Below are 27,877 nucleotides of genomic sequence, written 5' to 3'. Positions count from 1 at the left end.
CAAGAGTGGACTCAGCCCGTCGACAGGTTGCCAAGTTACCAAGATCATATATATATACTAAAAATATTTATACAATATTTTCTCTTTGACTGCATAGTAATTCTGGCTGTGACAAGGAAAAAAACTCAGACAAGTTGTTGAAACAGATGCCAAAGATTTTATACAAGGAATGTCATGGCTGCTTTGTCTTTGTGCATTAACATGGTAGTAAAGCTACATGCATAAACGGCACACAGGGCACAGCCTACAAACCAAGAACACGTTGCTCACCCGTTAAAAAAATAAAAATACTTTGAAGCACAGAATTACGCTGGATGTGCAGAATGTCTTTTGAGAGAGGATTTCTACCTACTCGTGCCCTCCCTTGGGCAGCTGTCAGTTTATGGCAGACTTTGCTTACAAAAACATTCGACATTCCCCAGTAAACTCGGCCAGTACTGAAGGTGTCGTGGAATGTCTTCCAGGTCTATTTCCGTGTGCAGGCTGGATGCAGTCGCGAAGGGGCAATCGCTTTGTGAGTATGTTCTTTCAGAGACAAAGTGAGAACCACGTGTTACAAGGAAAAAGTCAGTACGCTTGTTCAGAAGATAAAGTCTTTTATAGCAGTTAATTTAATTATACAGTCCTAAAACAGGGTGTTGGGTACTCATCTACACAAGAGCACATTTAATAAGCTGGGGGGAAAATACCACAGTTCCAGGACATTGCATCAAACTCCAGCCACTCCAAAAGGAGACAACTCTCACGTGGTGGAAGAATTCTTGTCTATGTAAGCCAAGAAGGGAGAATTTTTAGGCAGTTCAATCCACAATGGTCTCTTACTTCTTATAACTGGAACCACAGATCCGCAGTAACAGACAGTATTAGTTAAGTTAAGTGGTGGTTTTGGTAATAAAATCAGTGAATTCGTTGCAGTCCTTTAATAAAAGGATGAAGTCCAGTGAGTGCCAGTTGCTAGGAGCAAAGAAGAAAGGTTCCCATTTTCCAGGTGGATTTGTAAGTCCATTATTATTAGAAAAAAGATAAGTCAAATCTGTGCAGTTTCTATGCAACCACATCTGAGAACACAGAGGCTCCATAGACTCCGGGATCACTTAAAAAGTCGGGGAAGAGAAAAGTCATCACAACCCAAACAACTCAAACTTCATATTTCAGAATTGCCTACGTAACTTGTTCTCTTGTTCTGCTCTGGACAAGACTTTTAACTGCAACAAGCTGGCAGAGAAACTTGAAGAAAACCTGAGTACATGAGAACATTGTCAGGGAGAGCAAGACCCTGATACCTTTTGATCTGGTATTGAAGTTGAAACGGCAAAATCAGAATGCTTTGCCTTGTGCCATATGATTTGCTTTACCTTTCAGAGCTCTACTGGTCTCTACCAGGGGTCTCTATTTCAACTTGATACCTCTTGCACTGCAAGACCATCGCTCATATCACAGTTCCAACAAACTTGCTAATGAATCTGGGTTTAATCTTCCATGGCCAGAAGTACAGCACCTCCAGATGTAGGGCTGGTTGAATTACCAGGTGTGATTCACACATCAACACTGGAGATTTCCTGGCAGCACAGAGTCCAAACCTTCCTCACAGGACATCATGATCAGCAAGGCGTTCCAAAAGAAGAATCAGAAGGCCGTAAGTCTGATCCAATATAATAAGGAACACCACCATCCATCATTTGAACTAGGAATACTCAAAGCTTCATTAGCCAACCGTATTCTTAATATACTAAATTATACACAGATAGATATATATAGATATATATATTTTAATTGGAATAAAATACACTGAATTTTGGTTTGCTCATTTACAAGGGAGGTCCCTCCCTTCCCCAGTTAATTTGAAATTAAAACCTAGAGGCTGAACGTAAGCTCATTCCCAGCGTTCCAAGATGGATATAACACGAGAGGAGGCCAGACACTGGAAACATGCACTCTGGCTGTAACAGGTTAAGAGGTGAAAGGGAGACCATACGTTTTCATTTGTAACCCTGAGAACATAAGGAATTGCAAAGATCTGGAGAAGAGCCTGGGGTTAAAGGTCACCAGGCTTTTTATTGCAGTTAAAGCACACTCGGACTGGGTGATCCCATCCACGAGAGGGAACCGCTCTGCGGTCGTGTGAGCATTCGTCACAGAATCCCTGGCCACAGGCCCGACAGTGGTGTTTGGAGAGTTTGATACTGAATTCTTTCCGGCAGTTGTGGCAATGCAGGATTTCATGGTCTGGTACCCAGTATGCAGGTCGGGCAGCATCTTTTACCAGACCTATGGAGGAAGCGAAGTGGGGGGATGAGAAAGAGGGAGAAGAAAATAATCCATGAACATGAGCATGTCAATGTACTCCAGTGGAAGTAATCACACATTGCAAGTCATACCACTGCCATTAAGGTGAAGACCTACTGACAGAATACTTCAGTGCAATGGGTAGACATTTACGCCATTCTGCCATTCTCCCACATTCTGCCTCTCTTCAAAGGGACAGATTGTTTCTGCTTAAATGGTGGCATCTTCCCGTACTCATGCTCTTCCAGAGGTTGAGACATTTGCTTTTCCCTACCTTCAGTTTCAGCCATGGCCAAAAAAACACTGTCACCAAACCAAACATTCAGAATCACAGAATTACAGGGGTTGGAAGGGACCTTCAGAGATCATCTAGTCCAAGCCCCCGCCAAAGCAGGTTCACCTAGAGCAGGCTGGACAGGAAAGTATCCAGGTGGGTTTTGAATATCTCCAGAGAAGGAGACTCCACAACCTCTCTGGGGAGCCTGTTCCAGGGCTCTGGCACCCTCAAGGTAAAGAATTTTTTCCTCATGTTGAGATGGAACTTCCTGTGTTCCAATCTGTGTCTGTTGCCCCTTGTCCTGTCACCAGGCACCACTGAAACGAGCCTGATCCCACCCTCTTGACACCTGCCCTTTAGATATTTATAGGCATTGATGAGGTCCCCTCTCAGTCTTCTCTTCTCCACGCTAAACAGACCCAGGTCTCTCAGCCTTTCCTCATAAGAGAGGTGCTCCATTCCCTTGATCATCTTTGTAGCTCTCTGCTGGACTCTCTCCAGTAGTTCCCTGTCCTCCTTGAACTGGGGAGCCCAGAACTGGACACAGTATTTCAGGTGTGTCCCCACCAGGGCAGAGTAGAGGGAGAAGATGACCTCCCTCAACCTGCTGGCCATGCTCTTTTTAATGCACTCCAGGAGACCGTTGGCCTTCTTGGCCACAAGGGCACATTGCTGGCTCATGGTCATCCTGTTGTCCAAACATGTACGTTTGGAACACATGTACTGTTCGAACTGAGAAAGGGATTTATCTTGCCTTTCACTGAGTTGGACAACAAACACTCACAGGGGTGATGGCAGGATACGCTGTAGGCAAAGCAGTGGAAATGATGATCTGAGCAATGAGTAGGGAGTCAGGTCCAACAACAGAAGACTCAAATGCACAGTGTTTGCTGACATACCTGAACTGCTACACAGCACATGAAAGAGGAGCAAACTTTCACTGTACTGAGCTCACCATTAAAGGTCACATTACTGATTACTCTCCCATCCCAACCTGGACAGCTTCAGATTCTCAGCCCCCCACCCTTGCAGAAGTACTAAGTGCCAGCAGTATCCATGAACACACTTAAAAGTCACTCAGCATCTCTGGAAGAAAACCAGACCTGATAAAATGCTTTCTAATAGGCCAGTCTTTAGGGAACTCCAGCTGGCAGGTCATTGCAATGATGCATCAGGGGAGCATGAAATACCCACAGCTTTGTGCACGTGGATTTGCACAACAGGGAGAAAAGAGAAGGTATGAACTGCAGAAACAATGTGCTGAAAACCAAAAGGAAACATCAAGCGAGAGAGCTGCAGGGGGCTGCAGAACTCTCAACCAACAGTGGTATCACAGTGGAGGTGCCAGCCTGTCATACAAGTGCTTGAAGTTTAATCAGAAGTTTTGTTCTGTGAAAACAAAAATGCCTCTAGCCAAAAAAAAAAAAAAAAAAAAAATCCATCAGAAGAGAAAAGAACTCACCTAAGGGAATGTCCATGGCTGTCACCACTGCTCCAAGCGTGTTCTGCACAGCTTCCCCCACCTTCCTGGCAATAAGCGTCCCCCCTTCTTCATCTGAAGGCAGCTCAGCCACATCTGCATAACACAAGTGTTGAGCTCTTTACTCTTAAGTCCAGCGCAATTCCTGCCAAGTTTCACTTAATTTATACTAGCAAAAACTAGCAGCAAACCCAAAAGGCAGCTTGGAGCCTCTCCTCAGCCTTTCTCTCCCACATCCCCAATCTTGGATTGCAGAGTTTTCAATTTCGTTTCAGCAATAATGCACAAAATACAGAGTCTGCTGAAACAGCAGCATCCCTGCTCTGATACTAGTTCCACACCATCAGCAAGTGCTGGGAAAAGATCCAGTTAGAAAATAATTTTGTCAGGGGGTCAGATATCTGGTGGCTTGTTGCAAGGGTCATCTTCCTGCCTAAAGGCATTGAGCTCTTGAGCTTCCCTACTAAAATCTCCGTGCCAAAGCCCAGACTGAACAACTCTGAATGGTTGTGATCCAGAAACCAGGGACGAAGACTTCAGACTTAACTATTGCCCAGGGATAATTCTGTCACAATCAGCTCAAAATTACCTAACTGGATGCCCCTGTTTTCATAGCAGTTGTCACACACACGCACTGGTGCTGGTCCCCAGCCTCGCTCAGGCACTGGACGAGTCTTGGAAGAACAGCCATCACAGAAGCCCTCTCCACAGGCCCGGCAGTGATGCTTAGTGTCGTTATCTTTAAAAGGTGTGTTGCACTTGTTACAACTCTAATCAGAACAACATAGAAAGAAAAACCTGTTAGTTTGATCTTCCTTAATGCAAAAATAGACAGCAAAATCCCAGGATGGCAAGACTCAGACTGAAACTGTGAAAAATATAGTTACACCCAAGACTTGGGTGCTACCAGCCCCATAGCTTTACCCTAGGGAGGCGATTCAGACGGGCAGAGGTACAGTGGTTAAGCCAATAGATTGCTGTGATCCCTTCACTCACAATCATAAATAATTACAGCCATATCATGGTGCGTATTTGATCTTTGTGGGGGGTAGGAATTCAGAAGACAGTTTTAACTGAAGAAGTATCTGCTTCCTGCAATACACAGGGAACCCCTTCCTAGTTGAATTGTTGGGGCCAGTTTTTTGCATCTGGTATGAAACCAGAGTTTAATCTCTGCACCTATAAAAATAGTATCATCGACTGCAGTAGCCATATTCAAGATGTTGATTCTTTGCTTTGAAGAGCAAGTTGACACAAGCCAGGATTTTCTGTGATACTGCTGGGAGAGGAGCTCACAAAAAGTAGGGAGAAACAGTCTCTTTAGCAGGGCTGGGCAGAGTCTCTGTTTATTCTTTCTCTGGCTAAGTGAAGAATGGGAAGAGCTGAAAGCATTTTGGTTTTCTCAAAATTGTAGCAGAAGGACTTGCTTCAATAAAACAAGAAGCATTTGCAATCTGCAAAATACCATCTTACTTAAAGGGTGAGGAAAAGGGGGTTTAGCTATGCAAAGCTTTTCTCTACAGCAGCTGCTTTTTACCAGGATCTGAGAGTTGGGTCTCCAGTAAGCTGGGGCAATCTGGTCTGTCAACCAGGACGTCACAGCTTTTGTGGGTCCCAGGCTAAGTTCAGATACTGATTGTGCCATGAAATTCATCCCATCCAACAGACGCTGGGCTGCATTGTTGTTGTCTTTCAGAAATCCATCAGTCTGGAAGGAAATGGATATTCATTTTAGAACAAAAACAGGGAAACCTCTTTTGTTTTTTTGATGCAGATGGCAACCCACTGCTCCAGTTAAACTGGAGGGCAAGCAGGAGAAAAAAATTCAGCAGCCCTGCTTTGAAACACAGGGGTACGTTTTAACGGTGTATCATTCACACAAAGTGTTCATCAACTGGCAACTTAGCCCTTTCAAGATAGCCAAAAGATGACTGAAGGCCCTTGAAAAGGTTCTTTTCAACAGCAAAGACAGGGACCAGCTGTAATGAAAGCGAATCCGTTTTCTCCATCAATGTCTAGAAGCACCAACATAAACATGTGCGTGGCTGCACACATACACAACGACTATCGAGGAACCAGACTTACCCCTGGCCAGACATGCTCAATTTCTGTCCTCACGACAGTGTTCACGGGATCTTGGTTGCCAAACCAGTACTGTCGGCTGCGGTACACCACCCCACAGTTGGGGCACTCAATCACGTACCTGCAGAAGAGGAAGATGGTTCACCTCAGTGAGATACAGGAAGCCCAGCGCACCAGGCAGTGTAGAAGCAACAGAGAGCAGAGAGATCTTAGCTGCAGCACTCACCCTGACCAGGCATACTTGGCAAGGCCCAGCCAAGGGGAGTCAGTGGAAGCAGAGGTTTTTGGCACCACACTGACCTCCATCCCTCGTTCGTAACAGGCCTGTAACACAAAGGTTCCATTAAAACTGCATACTTGGGAATCCCAGACTCCAGGTTTGCAGCTGTTTGGCCACATTAAGCATGTAATTCACATACAGTGGTCTCCACAGCAGCTGGGTCCACAACTGAGCTAGCAAATGACACATAGCACGCAAAGGTGATGACCTCTCCAAGCAAAAGTACAAGTTCAATGGGGATCAATTTTTCTTGTCAAGGCCTTGAGCCCCTCTGCCATTTGAGAAAATGCAAGAAATCAGGCACATGCCTGTGATATTCCTCATTTATTGGGCCATCCTTCTCCATTCTTCAGACCTTGTCCTTGTGTCACTACTCACCTTGCAAGTGTAGACTCTGTTATCATATTGGTGAGAATATCTGCATCGACTTTTGGATTCATGAGGGACTCCTTCCTTTGCATGGTTCATGCTCTTCTTACAGCCACACCTGAGTACACAAAAGCAAGCCATGAGTTGATGCCGTTAGATACAAGACAGATGTTACCAAGAGTTCATTTCTGTTACTATCCTTCATTTGTAGAGGCATTGTAACCCCAAACCATTTTCACAACTGCACATACAGCAGTGACATCATTTATCACTGAAAGGCAGGCTCCTTGGAAAGAGGCATAGCAACAGTTTCACAGCACAAAGCAGCACCACACAACAGTTCAGTGCTGGAAGTGATCACTGTAGCCAATTTAAATTTCACAGAGAATTTTAGGAAGGACTAACGAATTTGGAAATCGAGCAGGACAGAATTAACATTGCAGCCTTTGCAAGGAACTGCTAGAAAAGATCTAATGAGCATAAAAGAGCAGGAACATAGCACTATATCATCGAGAGAAAATGTTTCCAGAAGTATAATCAGCTATAACATCACGCTGCTACAGTAGCTCAGACTCAGAGCGCTGACTACCATCTACTGCCCTTCCAGGCTTAATCTTTGGGCTCTTCCTAGAGAGCTACGAGCCAAACTCCAATGAAACCTGGGGCTCCACTTAGATCTAGTCTCTGAACACAGCCCAGGCCTGTGATGTGTATTTTAGGATTGTTTATACTGTTTAGGTAATAAAAATGGCAGGAAAAATCAAAGAAATTTCAGGGGATTTTTTTAGACACTCCTTTCTTATCGCTCTGCGTGCATTGGCAAAAAGATATGGGCAGAACAGGTTTGCAGCCATACACAAAAATAGAGCAGGCAAAGAACATGCAGCCAGCTGGGATGCGGCAATAACAGCCGTCCGATTCACATAAGAGTTGAATTTCAAGCAAACTCTTCCTGGAAGTACTAGCTGATGACAGGTGATGTCAGGTGTCAAGATGTCACAGAAACTTTACGTTCTATGGCTGCAGACCAGGGCAGCACTGTCTTCTAGAAGGATGAAGGTGCATTTTTCATCTATTTACCCACAGCTGAGGCACACAGAGGAGCACGTGAAATATTCATCTGGAAAGAAAGAGCTGTGAGCCATCTGGTCATCGGGGATCTCCCCACTGAACCGGTCACTTAGAGCCTGTCAAACAGAAAAGAATGAACTGGTAAGGGACCAAGACCAATGCAGACATTTTATGAAAACCTTTTGCAAGCAAAAGCATGGGTTCCTCTACTGGAGGGAGAGTACAAAGCTAACAAATAATGTCTTACTAACCTGGAAACCAAGACAAGGATTACAAACCAAGACCAAAGAGAATGTCGCACTTGTATGGAAGTAACCTGAATGCATGAAAGATACTTACTCTTTTCCTCTCCTCCTGCTCCTACTTTGAATTTTATAGTAGAAATGGGTGGTAGAAGATTGCATCCACCTCCGTGCATAAAACCCATGGCTTCTTGCTATAAGGGCTTTGCATTCTGGAAACCTCCAGAAGGAAACTCAGAGAGTCATTTCTTACAGTACATGAGGACACATTCTTTGCCCCTCTGCTCCGAAAGTACTGCCCTGAGCTTTCCTCTGGCCCCTTGAACAATTGCTCTTCTCTAGTGAAACTGCAAAACTGAGACAAAGGGATTTGTTCCCTCTCCTGGGAACATCTGTTCTTAGATTAAGTCAGTCCTTAGCCTTGGCACGTAGAACTTTTTCAGTTCTTTTGGTGTTTAAAAAAGAAAAAGAAAAAAAAAGTAATCACTGGAACAAAGTAGATGGTTAGGGTTTTTCTTGATGGAGATCTCTGAAGGCACAAGGTCGAACTGAAATTCCTCCTACAGCTGAGGTTACTATAGTGGCTGCCTGCCTTCCTCCCTCTCCCCTCCCAGGGAGCATCTCTGCTCTCTAACAAGGGCTGACTGCAGATACACACAGACATGCCTATATCTCTCACCACAGCTTCCCTCAGATAAGATCTCTACGAAGACATCTGATTTCACAAAATTTCAAAGAAATTAGTTTCAAGAGCTCTTTCAAGCTTGACTGATACTGGCCAATGGCTTCAAAAGTTAGAAGAGGTGGACATAGATCTTTAGCAAGCCTTGTGTCCTCAGGAAGTGAAGCAAAAAATGTTAATTTATAGTCAGTAGTGATCTGAACACAGCAAGCACTTTACTGGACATGAATTTAAGTACAAGAGCAGCTATATCTGAAACTGGATTACTTGGTTATTATTGCAATAACGTCCTAGAAATTAAACTGGAATTAACTATTCCAGCTGTTTTCCCCTTGCTGCCTGTCTGCTCCCTAATGCAAGGAACTATGTACATGCCACCCTGATACTTTCCTCTGTGCTTCTGCAATGTGCAGAAACGTGTAGGACAGACTGCAAATTTGAAGACTCGAAAATCCCTCTGACATCCTAGCAAGGTGAACTTTCTAAGAAAATCACCAGCTGCTCTCTCCAATTCCTCTTCATCAGCCTTCTCGTGATCTGATGCTGCACCTCTTACATGATACATCACTTGGCTTGATCCCATCTTGTTTCCTAGCTACCAGCACATGTCCTTCCTCCCTTTTGCCTCCTAGCCCTTGGGTTACGCTACACTCAGTGCTAGCTTTTGCCAACCATTAACTCCCTCCAAGTCTCTTGCATTCCCTCCCCTTGTGCTGAGGCCATCTTTAGGAATTTCCCAAATAACTCCTTCTGGGCCTCCTCTTTGTGAGTGATAAGCACTTAATGACAGAGATTTACAAGATCAGTTATTTTTTTTCTTCCCCAGTCAGTTTCTTCCCAGCTCAGTTTTTTTTGATTTTTCCCTTTGCTCTTCAATTTTTCTTGACCTTTCAGGGTCTTTGCTAAGGTGTTTGTTTGTTTTAAAGTAAAGAAACTACCCAGCCTACCTGGCTGTTACACAAAAATCACCATCGTCATGGAAGACTTGCTTTATGTCCAGACACCTGCAAGTCTGCATCACTGGTTCACACGCTCTACCTCTATTGGCTGCAACCGGCAGTTACTAGCGATAGCGATACAAATCAAGATTGTGATGAACTCTTCTCCACTTACTTTTAGTGCTTTATAGATAACCCCAGGCTGTCTAGGTGACCGAGTAGTATTGTTCTCCAGCTGCTGCTCCACAGCTCGTCTAAGTCCAGAGAAATCCGTTGGAGGATTGTATGTCCTTGTTCCCTTGTAGTGGATTGAGCTGAAAGCCTCAGGAAAACAGCTTAGCTTCCGAAACCGATCCTGAATGAGCTTCTCAGGAACCTCAGAAGGATGATCTATATGTAAGAGTATCAGTATAAGAGTATAAACAACTGATTATTTAAAATAATATTCAAATTAGCACTGTGTTGCATATGAAAGCACTGTGTAGTTTTCCTAATTAACCCTTCTAATACATCTGGAATGCTGTTACCACTATATTTTACAAGAAGGAAAAAGAAACAAACAGTTTCCAAAAACAGCCTCTGTTTTTTGATACGCATCTTTACATTCTAAGACCCAGTTCCACAGGTAAAACCAGAAACATCTAGGTTTGGAACTACAGATATCCAGAAAAAGCAGCAATTTATAACATAACATAAGGAAACTCCATGTCAACACACTTTTTAGTTCTTCTCACCAGACCATAACTTAGTACAGCTAGTCCTACCACCTGATAGGTGGAGGTCATGAACCTTACACGGACCTTATTCTCCAAGCCAACCCTATAGCAAGGGAAAAACAAACCTTTATTAACCCTTTGTACACAATGAAACACTTCAGAACTGGGCACATCAGATCAGACTCCACAGAGCCGACCACATTCTGCTGCCTGCTTCCCAGTACCTGCTGTACATTTCAGAATAAAGCAGACCCCTTCTTCCCTGCCCTAAAACTACACAAACACGCTTATCTCAATTACCCATTGAGACAGATGGTTAGAGCCTGCTGCAAATACACATGCTAAGAGCTTTCTTTCCTATTGCTACCATGATGAGAAGTGATCGTAAAAATATAATTTTTTCACTACCCTGACTTTGCACAAAGGTGCAACTATCATTATGGGTCACTAAATCTGACCTGCTGAAACAGCAAATTTCAACAACTCTATGAAACTGCATTGCTAATCGGCAAATTGGTATGTAAGAAAAGGAACTACCTTGGCAGGTAAGTTAAAACTAATTAAGAAGTCACTCTAATAATAACCAGAAGCTTCTGTTGGCTCAAGATATCACTGGTTAGAAAAGCAAAAATGAGAATGTGCGTCAGCAGGGAGCTGCTGTGGTATTACACAGCAGAAGACTCCCAGGCGTTCACAGACAGTAGGGCTGAGCCTCAGCCACTGCAGGCCCTTCACTGTGGCTCTTGCTCATCAAAGCATCAGAAATGGACAGAACAAAGAAAGGTTTCATCATGCCCTCTGAAACATGGGAAAAAATGGGGCCAGGAGAAGAAATTTAGATCCCTGTATAGTCAAAACCAAAATGTGCTATGACTTCCAGAGGACAGTGCATTTCACTCAGACATACAAATAAAATACACAATTTAAATATGCATAATCCAGTACGACACGAGCCAAGTTAAAAGTACTGATGAAGAACGCTGAAAGTGATGGGAATAATCGTGTGCCAGGCCTGCTGTTTTGGCCGTATCAGATAATTGCACAGAGAAAAGCGGTGTCAAACCACCAGCTCTGTGCCACCACAACCTCAGTTCCAACCTCAGAACAATGTTGGTCCACAAAATTTAGAAAGTAGAGTGAGGTTACGGGGTGAGGTACTAAGTATTGAAGTTCATCGATTTCATTACTCTTGCTCATCCTAGTTTCTACATAGAGTCTTATTTTAAGGTTTTTTGCAACAGGATACTCTATATCCCTGCCAAAATCCCAGAGTGTCTCAGTTTTCACCTTCATCTGCCGTATCACTCATGATCTTGTACAATGACCCCTCCTACGGCTGGCAGGACTCACATAAGGACTAGTCAGTGCCCATGTCCAGCTGGCTAAGAAGATTATTGCAGCTGATCTGAGGTAGTCAGATAGCCATCAAGGAATGCTCTGCTATTTCCATAGCCTGGCTCCTAGACTGGAACAAGTGAGAGCAAAACCCAAACCACACCTTTTTCATGGTAGCAAAGAACACTGAATATTTAATGCAACTTGATAATTTATAGAGCACGTTTAGCACATGGTAATTCAGTTTCTTACTGCCTACTCACCAGAGCCCAGTAGCTTGGTGTACACAGTCTCGTGAAAGATGATGACACCTGGACCCAAAGTTGACAGAGGAACATCTAGGCCACAACGGGCTGTGGTAGCTTTTAGCTCCTTGGTGAAATGTTTTAAATAAGCCTCCGAGGCATCACCAAGGAATTTGAAGAGATCATTGTGGAGCCTGTCAGCACGAGTACGGTAGATGACAAGGTCAGAGATGGCCAGGACCTTCAGCAGCAGCCGTGTTCTCTGGCTCAGGTTCACAGTGGCCCCCAGGAGGCCCTCTGTATCAATTACGACCACTTTGCGGACAGGGTCATAGGCTGCCCAGACTCCAACTGTGCAAGACTCTTGGGCTGGAGACGTCTTGAAGACTTCCCGGCCATAGAAGAAAGTGTGGTTAAGGGTGTGAGACTTGCCATCCCCTGTGTTCCCAAAGATGGACACTACCTTTAGATGCTGATCAGGACTGCAGTCCAGTTTCTTAATAAAGTCTTCTTCATTCCTTACCTTCCAACAAAAAAGAAAAAAAAAGGAGAAAAATATTATAACTATGCAATTGGAATAAACAACACTGAAAACACAGCTGGCTTCAGGATTCCCAAGATTAATGAGAATGATTACTTTCTGTTCAAATTTTTAAGTTTCTGAAGCAACAAGAAGTCCAAAGCAAAATATTAGAAAGCGGTTTTGTATTGCATACACATCTATCACATAGGTGTTTTGGAAGTGATGCCTCGCTGTGATTACCTGTCTAGTGAAACCTCGTGCCTCACCCCATTCCCTGAGGCACTCCTTTCAGAGCAGGGAACACAACCCTACTTCCAGGTCTGCCAGAACAGCTACTTGGAGCATGGCAGACACTCTGAGTAGCATATAGTCCCCTAGCAAGCATCCAAATTCAGATGCAGAACAGGAGAGTGCTTTTGTTACCTTAACTTGCCTCATCCACAGAGGCTGAGCACCTGTTTAGGGAGAAAAAGGCTCATCTGTGCAGCTGTGCTGCATCTATCCCCAGCTGGGGGCTTTCAGACACAGCCTCTCCTGCTCCTTCTGCTCTGCAGCTGATAGATCCTTCAGCTGGAAGGACGGGCAGAGAAGGCGGCAGCAAAGTCATGCACTGGAGGCAGGTGGTCAAAGCAGGTCAAACTGGCTTTTACAGAAGTGCCACAACTACCTCAATGATCCATTAAATAATTCACTGTATTGTGCTTTCATTTTTATAAAAAAAAAAAAAAAAACAAACAAGAACAAAAAACAACAACAAAACAAAAACCCAACACAAACAAAACAGACACGTACAAAACCAAGACAGTAGACAGCCTTCAGCAGGTTACTTCTCCTTGATTTCACATAGATTAAATGACAAGCACCATGCTATTCAGGTTAGAGAATAGGGCATTTTCTGTTAAGATACTAGAGCAATGGGGGACAGATAAATCAGCAATGAAACAGCAATGAATCATTACAAGCCCCTCCCGACCAAAAATCTGACCGGGACCTAACAGCAGGTTAGGGATCTGTACAAGAGCCTATCTTGCTTTAGTTGCAGAAAACTGCCTTGGCTTTCAAAGGTTTCATGCTTCTGGGAATGGTTGTTTATCATTTGCTTTTTCTTCTTCTAAAAGGTTTTATCCATGTGTTATGTGGCAGGGAAGAATACGACAAAGGTACTTTTTGAGAAGGATTAAAAACCTCCTCCTCTGTCACGATTCCCTCCTCAAAGAATCCCTATCAGCTGAAAGGAGCAGGGCTTCCATGCCCTCTCACTTGCTTCTCAACTTCTGGAAGCTCCTTGGCTATTTCCCCCCACCACGAGTACAGTTGGAAGGTCTTACGATACACAATCCACAGCGGCCATGAGGTAATAAATGGTTTCTTTGAACAAGTTTATTCTTAGATCAGCAAATTAGTTTAAGGCTCAGCCAGCCCCATTTGCTCTGGTCAAATCTATCTGCAGCACCTAGACTTTGAAGGAAAATAAAAAACAGCCAGTGTGCCAAAATATAAGAAATAACCAGTGTGCCAGATTATGGTTAGGTACAGTGTTCAGAAAGAAAAACTGTGGGGCTGCAGTAGCCTCTCATGGACTTAAAGCATTTAAGGTAGCCACGCAGTGTGGAAGAAAACAGGAAATACAGGAATCAAAATGCTCTCAATAGAATCTTCTCTGGTGTCTGTGGGAGACCAAGATACACTCAGGTTACAGGTGAAGAAGAAGGGTCTGTTTTTTCAGTAGCTGTGATTATTAGCTTGTTATCAGCAAGGTAGTTTAGAGGACAGACACGGTTTTCCTTAGTGTCTCTGGAGATGTCTCTGTGGATGAAAGGAAGTTCTTGGTTCATGGGATAGCTCCTAAAAACCATTCACAAATTTGACAATATAATAATATTATGTGTATGTAAGCAAAAAGGAATATCCCAATTTATCCTCCAGTTTGTCTTGTTTTTAACTCCCACCTCCCAAACTTCTTACCATAAGGGTGGCAGACCCTCTTTTTGCCAGAATCCGTGGTTATGGACTCACTGGACAGCACAAAGAAATATCAGTCTTCAAACAGTTGCCTAAGTATTGGCACGACAACTAATAACTAAGGGCTTTTAGGCAGCACTGGTTATTATTCTGATATCAGTTTGGGAGAGTTTGTGGAAGGGGCTGAGTCAGTAATATCAGAAGACACAAAGGACAATAGGGACCACAAGGATAAGGGTATCTCTGCAATGCATTCCCACCAGTAAGAAACAGGAAAGAGTAAGAAACAAACTCCACTGCAGCTGAAATTGTCCTAAGCAGAGCTAATAAAAATGTCCACACCATCAGCCTTCTCTTACATTCAATGTACTTTAACAACTGCTGATGCCAGGGCAACTTATTGTGGGAAGAAGAGCTGGATTGCTGGGCCAGATAGAAGAAAAGTTGGTTCCAGATCAATAACCCAGATCACTCCAGCTGAAAAGTTACGCTGAATATCAAATAAGACACCCAAAGCACTGAGCTGTTACCCCCTTCTAAGGCTCTAGTCTCTTTCAGACTTCTTTGCAGAACAGAACTCAGGAGCGATTCAGACAAGTCACCCAGGAGCACAAGAATGTACCCAAATCCAGCTAGTCCAACACTGTGTCTCACAGGACTCGGTAATAGGTGAGAAAAGAACTTAGACATGAAAAGAATAAAATGTTTCCTAGCATGCTTTACCAGCTCTCAGTAGTCAGATGTCAAAGGACTTCCCAAGCAGTGGCTGCACCTAGACACTCACGTTTGGTAGAGAACCAGTAGACCTATCCTCCAGGAGGTTTCCTAACCCCTATGTGAACAGTTTCGTTTGTGAACCCCCCTTTGTGAACCCCTTTGTCACAGTTTTGGATCCTACAACATCCCATTACAATAAATTCCATGTGAGGGATGAAACAAAACAAAAACCAAACTAATACAACCCCCCAAAAAAACCCCAACCCTTCCTTTTGTTGAATATGCTTGTATGTCATTGGGTGTTCCTTGCTCTTGTGCACTTGTCTTCTTCAATCGCTGCTGAGCACAGGGATGATACTCTCAAAGAACCATCCACAGCAATCACCGTATCAGTAGTCAAATTTACTTCCCTTGACCAAGTTCCTTTAAGACATTTAAAGTCAGAGTGGGTGTAATAAGCGTCGAAGTACTAATCCCCATTGGGCTCAAGTCCCACTTCATTTTGCTTCTCATCTGTAAAGCAATTTGCATGGTACCACCTTTTGCTGCACGTGCAAAGGACTCGTATTTCCACAGGTGTAGACACACGTCGCCCAAGAGCTCCACATCTCTGACATGAGCAGCAGAGAATAAATATGAAACCTTCCTTAAATTGCACAGCAATATCAATTAAGAACGAAAACTTTGCATGTCTAACCTAAGAGAAGAGGTATAGCTTTCCAGCCCCTTCTCCATTTTGCCATTTCTAGTATCAGAGACTCATTTACACTTTTATGTAATAGCTCTTAGAAGAAGATTCTCTTCTAGAAATAATAGTATTTACTCTATCATATGTTAGAATCCTGGTTAGCCTTCTTTTGTAGTTTTACCTATATTTCTGTGAGCAACTGTCATCCAGCCCCCCATGCAGTCACACCACCCAAGTTGAGCTGAACTGAAGGTGAAGGTCTTTAGCAGGAAAAATAGAGAACTTTACAGCTAAAGTCCTCTCTACAGAGGACACAAAAACTCATACCTCACTGCTGTGGAACACATCTAGATCTGAAGCCTCCTTGTCACCCATACTTGGAAATCTACTATACCTAACATAAAAAGTTTCCTAGATCTGAGCCATAATAAAAGTGGAACTGTTCAGGAAGAGGCAAGAAACAAGAACTGCTAAAATGGCATTCCTGCCTACAAATTTCTTGGAAACAACGTTATTAAAACAATAGCATGTTAAAATCTTAGGAACAAACCCCATAAAATAGAACGGAATTTCCAATGACCTGTACTCTACAACTTTAAATCTGCCTCCAGACAAAACAAACACATTAAGAGAGTCAGACATTTTTGCCACGGTTTTCTCCTTTTAAAACATTTTATAAACCCTTTAAGGTTTGCTAATATTCACAGAAGCAGTGCACAAAGCCAGAGCTGTGCCACGACAACACAATAGCTCGAAACAAAGATCAAGAGCACTTGGCATAGTATTCAGGGTGCCTTCATTTGCTAGTCTTACATTGTCATTCTGACTTACATTGGCACTTTTGTTGTTGCATTTTGAAATCTTACTCTTTGCTTGACCTGATTTTAACAGAGTATTTTTAATAACTGAAATACATACATCTTCTGCAATTAAGAAAAATACTATCATATAAATAATTAAATTTATGAGTCATTAGACTTGTCTGACAACCAGCACACGGCAATATCTTCTGATACACATCCACTATATCAATAAAGAGGATACAAAATTAACATACTTTTCAATGAATGGAAAAATAACCTACAAGATTTGTAACAGCCCGTCCAAATATATACAAGCATAAAACTGAAAACATCTGAAACAAATCAGTCTTCAAGTACAAGCAGTCAAAACAATCAAGTGGAAAAAAAAAAAAAATATTTCCCTTGAAGCACGTTACTTCATACTGGCAATACAAGCAATTCTGCTCACAGTTCAGAAAACATTTTAAAAAAGATAATACTTACAAGAATTCAAACACCCGAAATCAGAAGAAGAAATGGCAAAGCAAGCCAAAATAAGATCTGCAACCTTTTAAGCAGCCATGAACTTCTAAAACACAAAACTGAGACAATTTTAGGTAACCGATCTTCAGGACAAAGTATCATATCAATCATTAAACCTGGAAACAGAACAGATCTGCCCACCTCAACACAGACTTCTAAATTTTGGCAGGTGTGTTTTAACTCTAAAAAACCGAGTTCCTATCCAGCAGTAGATTCACACAAAAGTCTTATGGGTGCATGGCTAAAGCTCCTACCAAGAGGTCATTACATGAGAGTTTCAGTGTACATTGAAAACAAACAAGACAGAAAGCTATAAAGCAGACTTCTTCCTTTCACTACAGCCTATAAGACAAATCTGAGAAGAATAACCTGCACCACAGTACAGCACTGCCATCAAAATTCCCATCTCTGCAGAGCTCCTCACTCCTGGAAAGGCAGTGCATGAACACAGAGAGATGCAGCTGGCTTACCCCAGCAATTCAAGTACAATAGGATGATAAAAAAAGAGCTGGAAGCTCCTTGGTTTTGCCCCAGAAGAAACTTTTGTTGATATTCCCAAATGCTTCTTGCTACCGAGTGAGAAAACTGGTTGGATCGCTCCTTGTGAGGAAGAGAAACTCTCTGCTATAAAACCCACAACATCAATAGAGTCATGAAGAGGGGCTCTAAATGTCAAAATCTGAACCCTGTTCCCCCTAAGATCACAGACTAATTCAGGCTGGAAGGGATCTCAGGAGATCATTACTACTTCCTAGCTTTTAGAGGCCTCCAAACAAGAGAAGATTTTGATCATAAGCAGGCGTTGAAGAAGAAACAAGGCTGACTTTTAAGTCCAAGCAGCTCTAGTTCCCTACCTTAGTTTGTCTCCTATACCTTTTCTTCTGCATGACTTCCCATAGAAAATGTCATTTATGCCATTACTCCAGTTTTTCACATATAACTTAAACATAGTCATATTTGATAGAGAAATGTGCCTCTAAAACATAAATTTCCTAAAAGTTTGATGACAATAAACAGCAGAGTAGAAAAGAAAGATTCTAATAACCTTTCCGAGGAAAAAGCTTGTCTCTTGTCCACTCCACACAGCCACCAAGATACAGTACAAAGCTGAGCAGCCATGCCCATACTTCCTAACAAGTAAGCACGCTGGCTGGTGCGTGATAGCACACATACTGCTTCTTACCCAAAAAGACAGAAGATGTGGATAAGCATTGGATAATAGGAGCCAGACATCTCAGAAATTAGACTTCATTAATTCTACTGCTCAACGAGTTACTTGTTACTATGTAAAGATTTTACAGTAGCTTGAGAGAGCTTTCCCAAAAGGGCTGTGTCAATGGATTAGCTTATAAAATTGTGTATGTTATACCAGTAGTTACAATCTGGTATTCGGGAGTAAGTTATTGACCATTAACTCAGCAAAGACCTACTATGTTTATCATTATTGTTCTCGGTAATCTCCTAGACTTCAGCCAAGCTGACAGTGGACTTCATTTTCAGGATCAGAGTCCTACAGAGCCTCAAGCCCAAATTGAGTGACCTGACACCAGTTGCAGGGAGGGCAAAATAAAGGAGGGCACAGACACACCCTGAGGATTTAAGGTTAGATTCCAACACTCCTCCTCAGCTCCTGCTTAACAACTCTACCCAAAGAGAGAGACCCTATTTCAAAGGTGTTAAGACAGTGGTGGAAAAAAACCATAAGGAGATGGGAGGTAATCCAATTTGATTGGACTCCTCCCTAACCCAAGAGGCAATATTGACTGAAATACTGCTATTACCAGATAAGTTACCCTTGCAGATGACAGCTGAGTAATATGAAACTGGTGAAAGAAGAAGTAAGACTAGACAGGCTACTAACCTGTTTGCTAGCTGAAAAACTACTTTTGCAAGAATTCAAAACTAATAAAGACTTCAAGGTAGATGCAACTGCTGCAGAAAATAGCACTAATTTAAGAGTGTCATCTAACTCCTAAAGAGAACAGTAAACAATGAAGCAGAAATCATTATTCTGTATCCTGAGTACCTTTCAAGTTCTCCACAGATGTTAATTTGGCCACACAGCTACCCATCACCACCCCGACGTCACAGCTGTAGCAGCAGAGACCACATTCAGGTAAAGAGACTTGCCCAGAAGACAGCAAGTCAGTGACTAAGTTCATGCTGTAAGTACTAGTTTTCCTCAATACTAAGGGTACCAAGATTACCTGTGTGGACACTATTTTATACCACTGTCCTTGTTAAGATGGGCATTTACAAACTTACTTGTACTACAGTTCCAATCTTCCTAGAAAATAGTTACTCTGGTTACTTTTGCAACTACAGGGTGTTTTGGCAGGCAGGCCAAAGGACTGTGAAACTTCTGCCTTTACGTGATCCTAAAGAAAGGCATTGACAATCCAGGTAAAAAAAGTGAAAGGTGTACTGCAGCAACATCTGCCTCCTGGTGACCCCTGCAGAAGTGAGAAAGTGGAGGAGATGGAAAGGACAGAAGAGCTAGAGGACAGCAAGCTGCCAGTTCCTTCTCCTCTCTTGAATGCACCCCAAAGCACTCACATCCTGCTTCTGCTGGCAGCACCCAGGAGCCCAAAAGGATTCACTGGACAAACACAGAGAGAGGTATGGCAGGGGAGGCAGTAGAACACCACCTCCTCCCCACCAACCCTATTTAGTTCAGGAACTCCTCAAATCAAGCAGTGAGTAACTCCCAAGTGGCTTGCTACCAGCTTCTCTCACCCGTGACATGCTCTCCTTTGCTTCCACCCCTGCACTCATGTCAGCATATGGACAAAAGAGACAGGAAGCAAATGAGATTTGACTTTAATAATGGCCCAGAAGAGCTGCATCATGAAGAAGGTGCAAGAGGAGTTCCAGAAAAAAAAGCAATATTTAGAAGTGGCTATGTTTAAATCAGCTAGGAGTCGGCCTGAGATTGTCAAAGGAGCTGTGCATTTGTTGAATGGGTGGCTCCTCTCCATCTTCTAAAAATATTCTTCAAAATGCTGGTATATGTCCAGTGGAACAAAGAACACTCCTAATCAGCAATTGCTAAGTGTTTTTTCTACTACTTCATTCCAAGGACAGAAAAACAGTGCACTTTAGTGTAGGACGGGGAACTGCAAAACTGATAACAGACTGGGATGGGAGGAATACTGGAAAATAGCAAAGTAATAAGGAAAAAATCCTGGAGTGTAGAACAGCAAACTCCCAAAAATACTTTGGCAAGAAAATCTCTCTGAAGCACAAAGAGGAGAAAAACTCATCAATAGTATAGCAACAGTGATGAGGGACAAAAATCCAACTGATCACACTGACCTAAAAAACTCGGATCCTTCTACACCACTTCTGCCTCCTTTACATCCGTGGCAACTATACCAGCTGTGACTCTTCAGTTTACAGGATACACACTAAAATTCCCAAAAACTTACAGCTGACTGTGATACCCTAAAGCACAAAGCAAAACCATTCCGCCAACAGCAAATCAAGCATCATTGTCATAGGAACTAGTTGCTAGACAAATGCTTTCCCACTACAGAGGCAAGCAATAAGATTTAAGAGATTGTGATCGTCTCTTAGGAGAGAAGACGTACGTTAGCTTGCATTGACTGACAAAAGAATACTTGACTAGAAAAAGCATTCTTAGAGACTCTCCATTCTCTCATCCGTAGACTTCGAGCAGGCTCAAATCTGTAGGTAATAAGCAAAAATCACAGTACTTTCATCAGGTTTACAGTGGGAGTGAGAAAAGCAAAGCAGCCAGCATCCCTAAGGAGTTATCACTCTGTATCTGTAACTTTTTAACACAAGGGGACAGAGGAGGACACAAGGACTGTTATGCTGTTGGAGGCTGGTTATTTAATGACTGCATAAACTGGTCTGCATTTAAATAAGGGCTACAGGTCATTCTACGTCATCTAAACTGACTGCAAAGCATTACATAGATCCTGCTCAGTATTTGCTGAGAGGAAGAACTTAATCCTTTATATGTCTAACCCTGCTAGCTGGAATAAGAAGAACTCAAGGAATGGGTCTGGATTTAGGAAATTGAGACATCTATTGGCAAAACAAAAAGACCTGCTAACTGAGGAAAGGGAGCTCATAGTGAGTATCTCAGGGGAGACCCAGTAATAAGTGTATGCTCCTTCTCCTACATAAAATTATACTGCTGGGGATATTATTTTTGTGACTAGCTAGAAGAAAAATTTTCTTTTCTCCCTGTCTCCTTTGTAAGACAAGCTACAAAGTCAGTACCTTTTATTTTTCTTTGTAACCCAGAGATAGGGTAATTTCTTGTGACAGAGCTAGTTTCTGGTCAAAGATCAATGAACTCTAAGGCAGACTAATAACAATCAAGCCTGTCCCCTATCTTCCAGGGTCCATGAAAGGCTTTCTCTACTTCTATAAAGTGTACGTGCCGAGTCCTTCATTAGGCCTTTCCAAAAAGTGTTATCATAGAAGCCACTAGTGACACTACAACCAAGTTCTGATCCTGTGGTAAGAACTCTCAACATCTGTTCCCCAAGATAAAAATATCAAATTGTTGTTATGCGTTGTTAAGCATGTCTTTTTCCCCACCTCAGAAGTAGTAGTAAATAAAGTCCACTGTACAACCAATACATAACTCTCTCCTTTATCCTAAAGAGCTCCATTGCAAAAGTGTTGTGAAAAGACACAAGAAAAATGGATACTGTCCCAGAAACTGCATAAACACAAGTACAAGAGACAAAGACAGACATGTGGAAAAGTTCAAGAGACAGTGACACAGCATTGGGACTTGAAACAACTATCCTAATCTGACTCATGTTTTTATTGTTGTGTTTTGCTTGTTTTTCTTAATAGTTCCATGAGTATACAGGAGTTTTTGAAAAGATCAATGAATTCTGTAAGTTCTTAAGGGAAAGGCCTCCTGTGTGCAAGGGGCAGCACTAGTGACAGTACAATGATGCTTGTTTGAAAATTCAGCAAGTTAGAGATAAGGAAAGGTGACAACTTGACGGAGCAAATCAGGAGATTCAGTTGAGGGATTTACACACATAAAAGACAGCACGTAGTTTGAGTCTAACATGGCAAAGAGGAGATGTGGAAAACATAACGAGAGCAGTGACAAGACCAAAGCAATTGGCTGAGGAAGTAGTCCCCACAATATCACTCAAGAGTAGAGACGAGCGAAGAGAGACTGTCAGAGCCAATTAACAAGCAGATGCTGCAGTTACCAAGAACAATTTGATTTAAGTCTCAACTTTAGATATGCAATAGATGAGGCCAAAAGTTCAATACAGTGTACATAGAAACTGCACAAAACAGCCTGAGAAAAATGACCTAGAATGGGATCTAAACTGCAGGTGATGCCAATCTGTAAAACATGGGCAAGATTTGTTTCCTCATAGAAGAAGTCAACAAGATCTTATGAAGGGCGAAATGTCCTGGAAGAAGGAAAGGAAAATTTGTGGTGTAGGTCAAGGTAGCCAGGGACTGACTAACAAGAGTCGCAAAGCATCACACTGTGTGGTGTGTGAGACAGGTGGCATCGGACTCCATGAGGATCAACCTCTCTCTCTGGCTCTTCCACAGACTTGCAGTGCGAACTTGGATTTAACCTTTAGCGGCACTTGCTTAACATGAGATAACCAATCTTTTTTGAGGTGCTCACATATAGTGCTGTTATGATGAACACTACAGCAAAGCTTACATTTCACAGACAGAGAACTGACGGTAGCTTAAGTTTCTACACACAACTGCTTCATAAACGCTCGTTTAAAATGGGACCTGTCCTGACTAAGTGGATTTGAAACAAGCACAAGAAGTCCTCAGCTTTCTGAGCTTATGGTTATGTCTGCAAAGCACAAAAAGCTCCAAACTAGCTTTGAGCCAGCCAGCACATCTATGCAACATGGCACAAAGACAATTATGCAGATCTCAAAATTATCATAGCTGTATCAGTGCAGTGCTGAGCTGAAGCTGAGAATCTCCACCTCTCAGCTAAACTAATTTGTTCAGGCACAACTCCTTATGGATTAATCTACATTCCTTCTGACTCTGGAACTAGCTCAGTCCTTGCTTACACACTATAACTGTCCTTCAGTTAGAGCTACCATCTCCAAGAAGCCAACAGGAATAATGAGATGAAACAAACCAACTTGAGTTTAACAACTCCAAGTTCCAAAGGAAACAAGAAAAGAAATCTCTTTGCCTTGCGTTCCCACCTCATTGAACCACTTGCAAGTTAGAGGTTTGTAAACATGTATATATCGGCGAGCACCTCGATCCATCGTGTTTGCTCAGTAGCATAACTAGTTCTGCCTCATTTTGTAGGACTAGCATTTAACATTGCTATGGCAGAATCTACCCGATAGCAAATCAGCACTTTCCTGTCTTATTTCCTAACTAATGCAACAATCTTCAAGCTCCAAGGGTCAGAAAACAGATGATTAAAGATAGCTGGACTCCATAATTCTAATAGATCCTTCTCCTGTCTGCTCAAGCTTAAAAAGCCACACATTCTCAAGCCCCCAGTCTCCACATTTCAAGTTATTACTCTCTTGGCATTTTTGGACAAAAAGTTGGTTTAAGTAAAGAGTATTCTAAGGATTTTTCCCCAGGTAATCAGCAATAATCTTACTAATGACAAGCACAAAAGAAAAAGACTAAGGATCACTTTCCTATAGCTAAATTGGCTGTTCAGTATTATCAAGAGCAAAAGATGCTACACAAGATGTCCTCAGAGCTAGCTAGTCATCCGGCAGCCCTCTCTAAATAAAGGTCCTCATGCTCACTAGCAGAAACATCACCATAATAGCAAGCACTCTTTAAGTTCCAGCTGCCGGAAAGTATTTTAATTGAAAATTCTCAAACTGCTTTGAGACTGGCTGTGAGATGTCATGTAAGTATTCAGCTATGAGGAAGAGAAGATCACTCCAGATGGAAGAGCTCTGATTCAACATCTTGGAAGTTAAGCAAGATCATTTTTAGAGAGCTTTTTCAACCCTCTTCTGATCAAATTACTATGATCTGATAAAGGACCGTTGCTGTCCCAATAAGGAAGTTGGCCTTATTGCCCATGACATTTAAAGAGCAATGCACTTGCTTGCAAGAGGCAGACAAAAGTCTGCCTCAGTAAAACTTACAGATTCACGAGTATAAGGATAACTTAAAATGGTGCAACCACACACAGCCACTGCTTGTGAGTGGCTTTCCAGGACAGGCCTGTTCTAAGGCATTTCAGAGCTTCCTATAGTGGCTAGATGAAGATTACTGAAAAGTCTGTGTCTTACAGTAATAGTTGCATCTGCCATGCATTTCAAAGAAATGTGTGAGCGCTTTGGGGAGGTATACAAACTTAGGGCTCCTACTACACCTGAAATTCAGTCACTCATTCCACAGTCGCTGGTGTCTTGCATAGTGTCTTCTATGTCAGCGCATCGTAAGGGCTGTCATCCTTTCCTCCTTTTCCACTCCAAAAGCCAGGAGAATTTGTCAGTCAGTACACCTCAGCTGACCAAAATGTGATCCAAGTATCTTGCGTCTATTCTATGCTACAGTATAATTACAGTGTACACATATATAGAATAGATGCAAGAAACATGGGTCACATTTACTTGCAATGCATGGCAGACACATTGACTGTTACTATGACAGATACAAATAACTAATCTACCAACAATCAGGACATCACCACAATTCATTTTACTGCTGGTAACATGAATATTAAATTAAATTACAGCAACCAGATATTGAGTCTCCAGGTGACTACACATTTTCTTTCAGTGCCTCCTGAATGAGGTTTAACATGAAAGATGCAAACTAGAAGCCAGAAGATGAAGCTGAATTTTAAGTTGTGTAACTAACCTGCTCCGTGACTTTCACAGGTTGCTCTTTTTTCATTTGTAAAGTATTTTTACATTTGTAAAGTCCTTATGCTCACCAAATGTAAGGGCGAACAGAAAAGTTAACTAACTGTATATATTCGATGCTAGACCCTCTAAAATAATGCATCCTGAAAGACTGTTCCCAGTCAACTAGTATTTCTATCATTAGTACCAGTAGGCCTACCGTAAATTGATGGCCAATTTCCCCCTCTTTCAGCAAAGGTTAACATAGAATATTCGTGACAAGCAATATAGTTTAACTGTAGTGTCAGTAGGACTTGGATGGCACACTTTAGACCCTTATTTCTACCTTATCCTATTCCTAAAAATCAGATAGATTTACTGATGCTGAAGGAGGGTAGCAGGGGGCTACAGGCTTGCATTAGCACTGCTTGGTACAGTGCCCACTCCTAGTCATATGGTAGGAGATTGGCTGCCAGCGCTCCCATTTGCAGGATATCTGCTGCAATCCTCTCCGTTCAGTTTTGTTCAGGAATGATCAGCATCCTGCACAGAGAGCTCTTATCTTAGTTGCGTGTGTCTCAGTACAGAGCCAATTCTTTCACCAACTTCGCTTACCAAGCCTCTTAGAGGAGGCTTTTGCCACACATAAGGTTTTAATGAACTTGACCTTTTGAGGAACTCATGAGCAAGGCCACTCCACACTTGGGCCACACACACTGTGTCTTTTTGGCCCAAGAAACTCACTTGGTGCCACTTAACTGGCTATTCTAATTTTGTCACCATTGCCGCCAGTCACGCTCCAAGTATTAATCCTGCATCACAGCAGCCTGTTAGACTAAGATAGAAACTAAAGGATCTCACCTGTTCAAATAGACCGCAGCAATTCTTACCTGAATCTCCTCAGTTTCATCCACCAAGAGGAAACTCACAACTTTCTCTGTCATCTTCCTTCTCTTGGTCTCCTCATCCATCCCCTCCTCCTCTTCCTGCTCTTGGGCTTTGCCGGCATGGTACACGGTGACAGGGTGCTTCCTTCTGTTCCCCCCGGCATGTGTTCTCTTCTGACACTCCACGCAGAGGTTGATTTTGCACACCTGGCACCTCACCGCTGCTATCTGCCTCGAGCCCGTCATACTGGCATGCATTATGTTCCCATTGGCACCTTTGCAGGAGTCACAGTACGGGACGTGGCCGGGTCTGATACGGGTCCGTTCGTGGTTCCGTAGCCTTTCCGGCTGATGCAGCTCTTCTTCACAACGCTGGCACTGTAGGCTCCTGCACTCATCACACTCAAAGATTGCTTCATCTGTCCCACTGCAAACATAGCTTTCCTGGCACAGGAGCGTCGTGTTCTGTCCCTTCTCTGCAGTTTGTGTGTGGGCACTCATCTTTGGATTTCTTTAAAGCAATGTTTTTCCCCCCTGTTTCTGTTTTGAACAATGGTATGTGTAAGAGTCGGTTGCAAAATTAGTATTTTCTCAGGGGAAAGAAACACAACAGGAATTCTGTCCACACAATTTTAAATAATGAATAGATGTTTCTATAAGATTCATAACACTGACCTGCCTCCCGGGAAGTCTTGTTAAGCGCAAATGAAGTTTTCTTTCTCCAAAATAAACTTAAACAGTGTAGCTGGTTTCATGTATTGTTACACCCGAATGCTGGCGTATATTCTTTCTCTGCTTGGCTGTATAATGTATTTTCAGTGACGAGAAAACCTCCGGCCTGGTGTACTTCAGCAGACAGGGCAAGTATTTCACTGAAGCGGAGCACAGAGGGAGACGGTGACACAGAGGCAAAAAAATGGCATTAGAAAGGCGCAAGTGCATATACATGTACCCACACACAGAGGACTGTGTCAATACTAGAAAATTCTCCACTTTCGCTCCCCAGCTAAGCTCCTCCTTCAGAGTTCACGGTATTTATTTGCTGGGAATTTCCTGATGTGCTCCGCCAGATAAACAGAAATCCGCTCTCTTTGTGCGCTCCTTCTAGCGACGCCGGGGAACGATCGCCACCGCGGCCCGGCTGACAGACGACGGGGTTTTCTCCCTCCCTCCCTCTCCGACCCAAGTTACCGAGGCAGGGCCCCGCAACCAGCGCCGGCTGAGGGCACCCTGCGCACCGAGCCGCCTTTGTCTCGACCCGCTGCCCGCCCCGGCCCTGCCTCACCGACACCGGCCGCCTCCCCAAGCCCCCGCTCCGGGCTGACCCCCTGCTTTGCCAGACCGGCTGCGGGGGAGCGATAGCCGGGGCCGGCCGGCAGCGCTGCCTCACGGCGGCCGGCACTTGTAGCTGGGCCGCCCCCGGGCCGGGCCGGAGGGGCGGGCGGCCCCCCGCCACACGGCCGCCCTTACGTAAGGCCGGTGCCCGCTCCCGCACCTACCTGGGGGCTGCGCCCAGCGCGGCGCCCTCTGATGCCGAGCAGCGGCCGGGGAGGAAGGGGGAACCCCCCCCGGCTTCCTGCCGGCCAGCGGCGGCGGCGGGCAGGGAAACAAAGGCGGCGGGGCGCCGCAAGCCGGGCTATTGTTTACCAGCCGGCGGCCACCGTTCTTCCCCTTCCTCCCGCCGGCACCCGGTGACTAAGGAGTCGGGTCCCGGTCGCGGCTTCCTCCTTCCTCCCCCTTCCCCCGCCGCGCCTCGGTGGGGGGGAGGGGGGTCCCGGTTCTCCTCCCTCAGGGGCCGGGGCGGCGACCCGACCATGCAGGCGAGGCGCCCGGGAGGGCTGGGCAGGGCAGGGCAGAACCCGCCGCCCTCCGCCCGCTCCCCTTGTTGTCAGCCGGGATCAGCTGATCGCGGGGAACTTCAGGGTTATTTTCTCACGGCGGAG

At 43.6% G+C, this 27,877-nt stretch overlaps 1 protein-coding gene across 2 annotated transcripts; it reads right to left on the bottom strand.

Moving 5' to 3' along the window:
- Window positions 1–139: 139 nt before the first annotated feature.
- Window positions 140–27,838, bottom strand: ZFYVE1 (zinc finger FYVE-type containing 1). Of its 2 annotated transcripts, XM_074149265.1 has the most exons (13): window positions 27,434–27,838; window positions 26,610–26,806; window positions 25,938–26,474; window positions 12,022–12,526; window positions 9,883–10,097; window positions 7,855–7,961; window positions 6,784–6,892; window positions 6,352–6,449; window positions 6,129–6,246; window positions 5,581–5,751; window positions 4,633–4,813; window positions 4,026–4,139; window positions 140–2,268 (listed from the first exon to the last, which is right to left on the bottom strand). In XM_074149265.1, the coding sequence occupies exons 3-13, from the start codon at window positions 26,433–26,435 to the stop codon at window positions 2,036–2,038; spliced, it is 2,349 nt and encodes a 782-aa protein (XP_074005366.1). In that variant the 5' UTR covers window positions 26,436–26,474; window positions 26,610–26,806; window positions 27,434–27,838; the 3' UTR covers window positions 140–2,035. The 2 variants fall into 2 exon arrangements, with proteins under 2 accessions (XP_074005366.1, XP_074005367.1); XM_074149266.1 differs by lacking the exons at window positions 26,610–26,806; window positions 27,434–27,838 and having other exon boundaries at window positions 6,129–6,204; window positions 25,938–26,435.
- Between the last annotated feature and the right edge of the window lie 39 nt (window positions 27,839–27,877).

Source organism: Numenius arquata, chromosome 6, assembly GCF_964106895.1.
Source record: "Numenius arquata chromosome 6, bNumArq3.hap1.1, whole genome shotgun sequence".
Taxonomy (NCBI): Eukaryota; Metazoa; Chordata; class Aves; order Charadriiformes; family Scolopacidae; genus Numenius; species Numenius arquata.
This window is presented reverse-complemented; position numbering and strand designations above follow the sequence as displayed.

Coding starts and splice junctions, on each gene's coding strand:
- ZFYVE1 (XM_074149265.1), bottom strand. CDS start 26,435: ATGAGTGCCCACACACAAACTGCAGAGAAGGGACAGAACACGACGCTC. Junction 10,098..12,021: donor CACCAAGCTACTGGGCTCTG/GTGAGTAGGCAG, acceptor TCTTACATATAG/ATCATCCTTCTGAGGTTCCT. Junction 2,269..4,025: donor AGCCATGGACATTCCCTTAG/GTGAGTTCTTTT, acceptor CTTCCTCCATAG/GTCTGGTAAAAGATGCTGCC.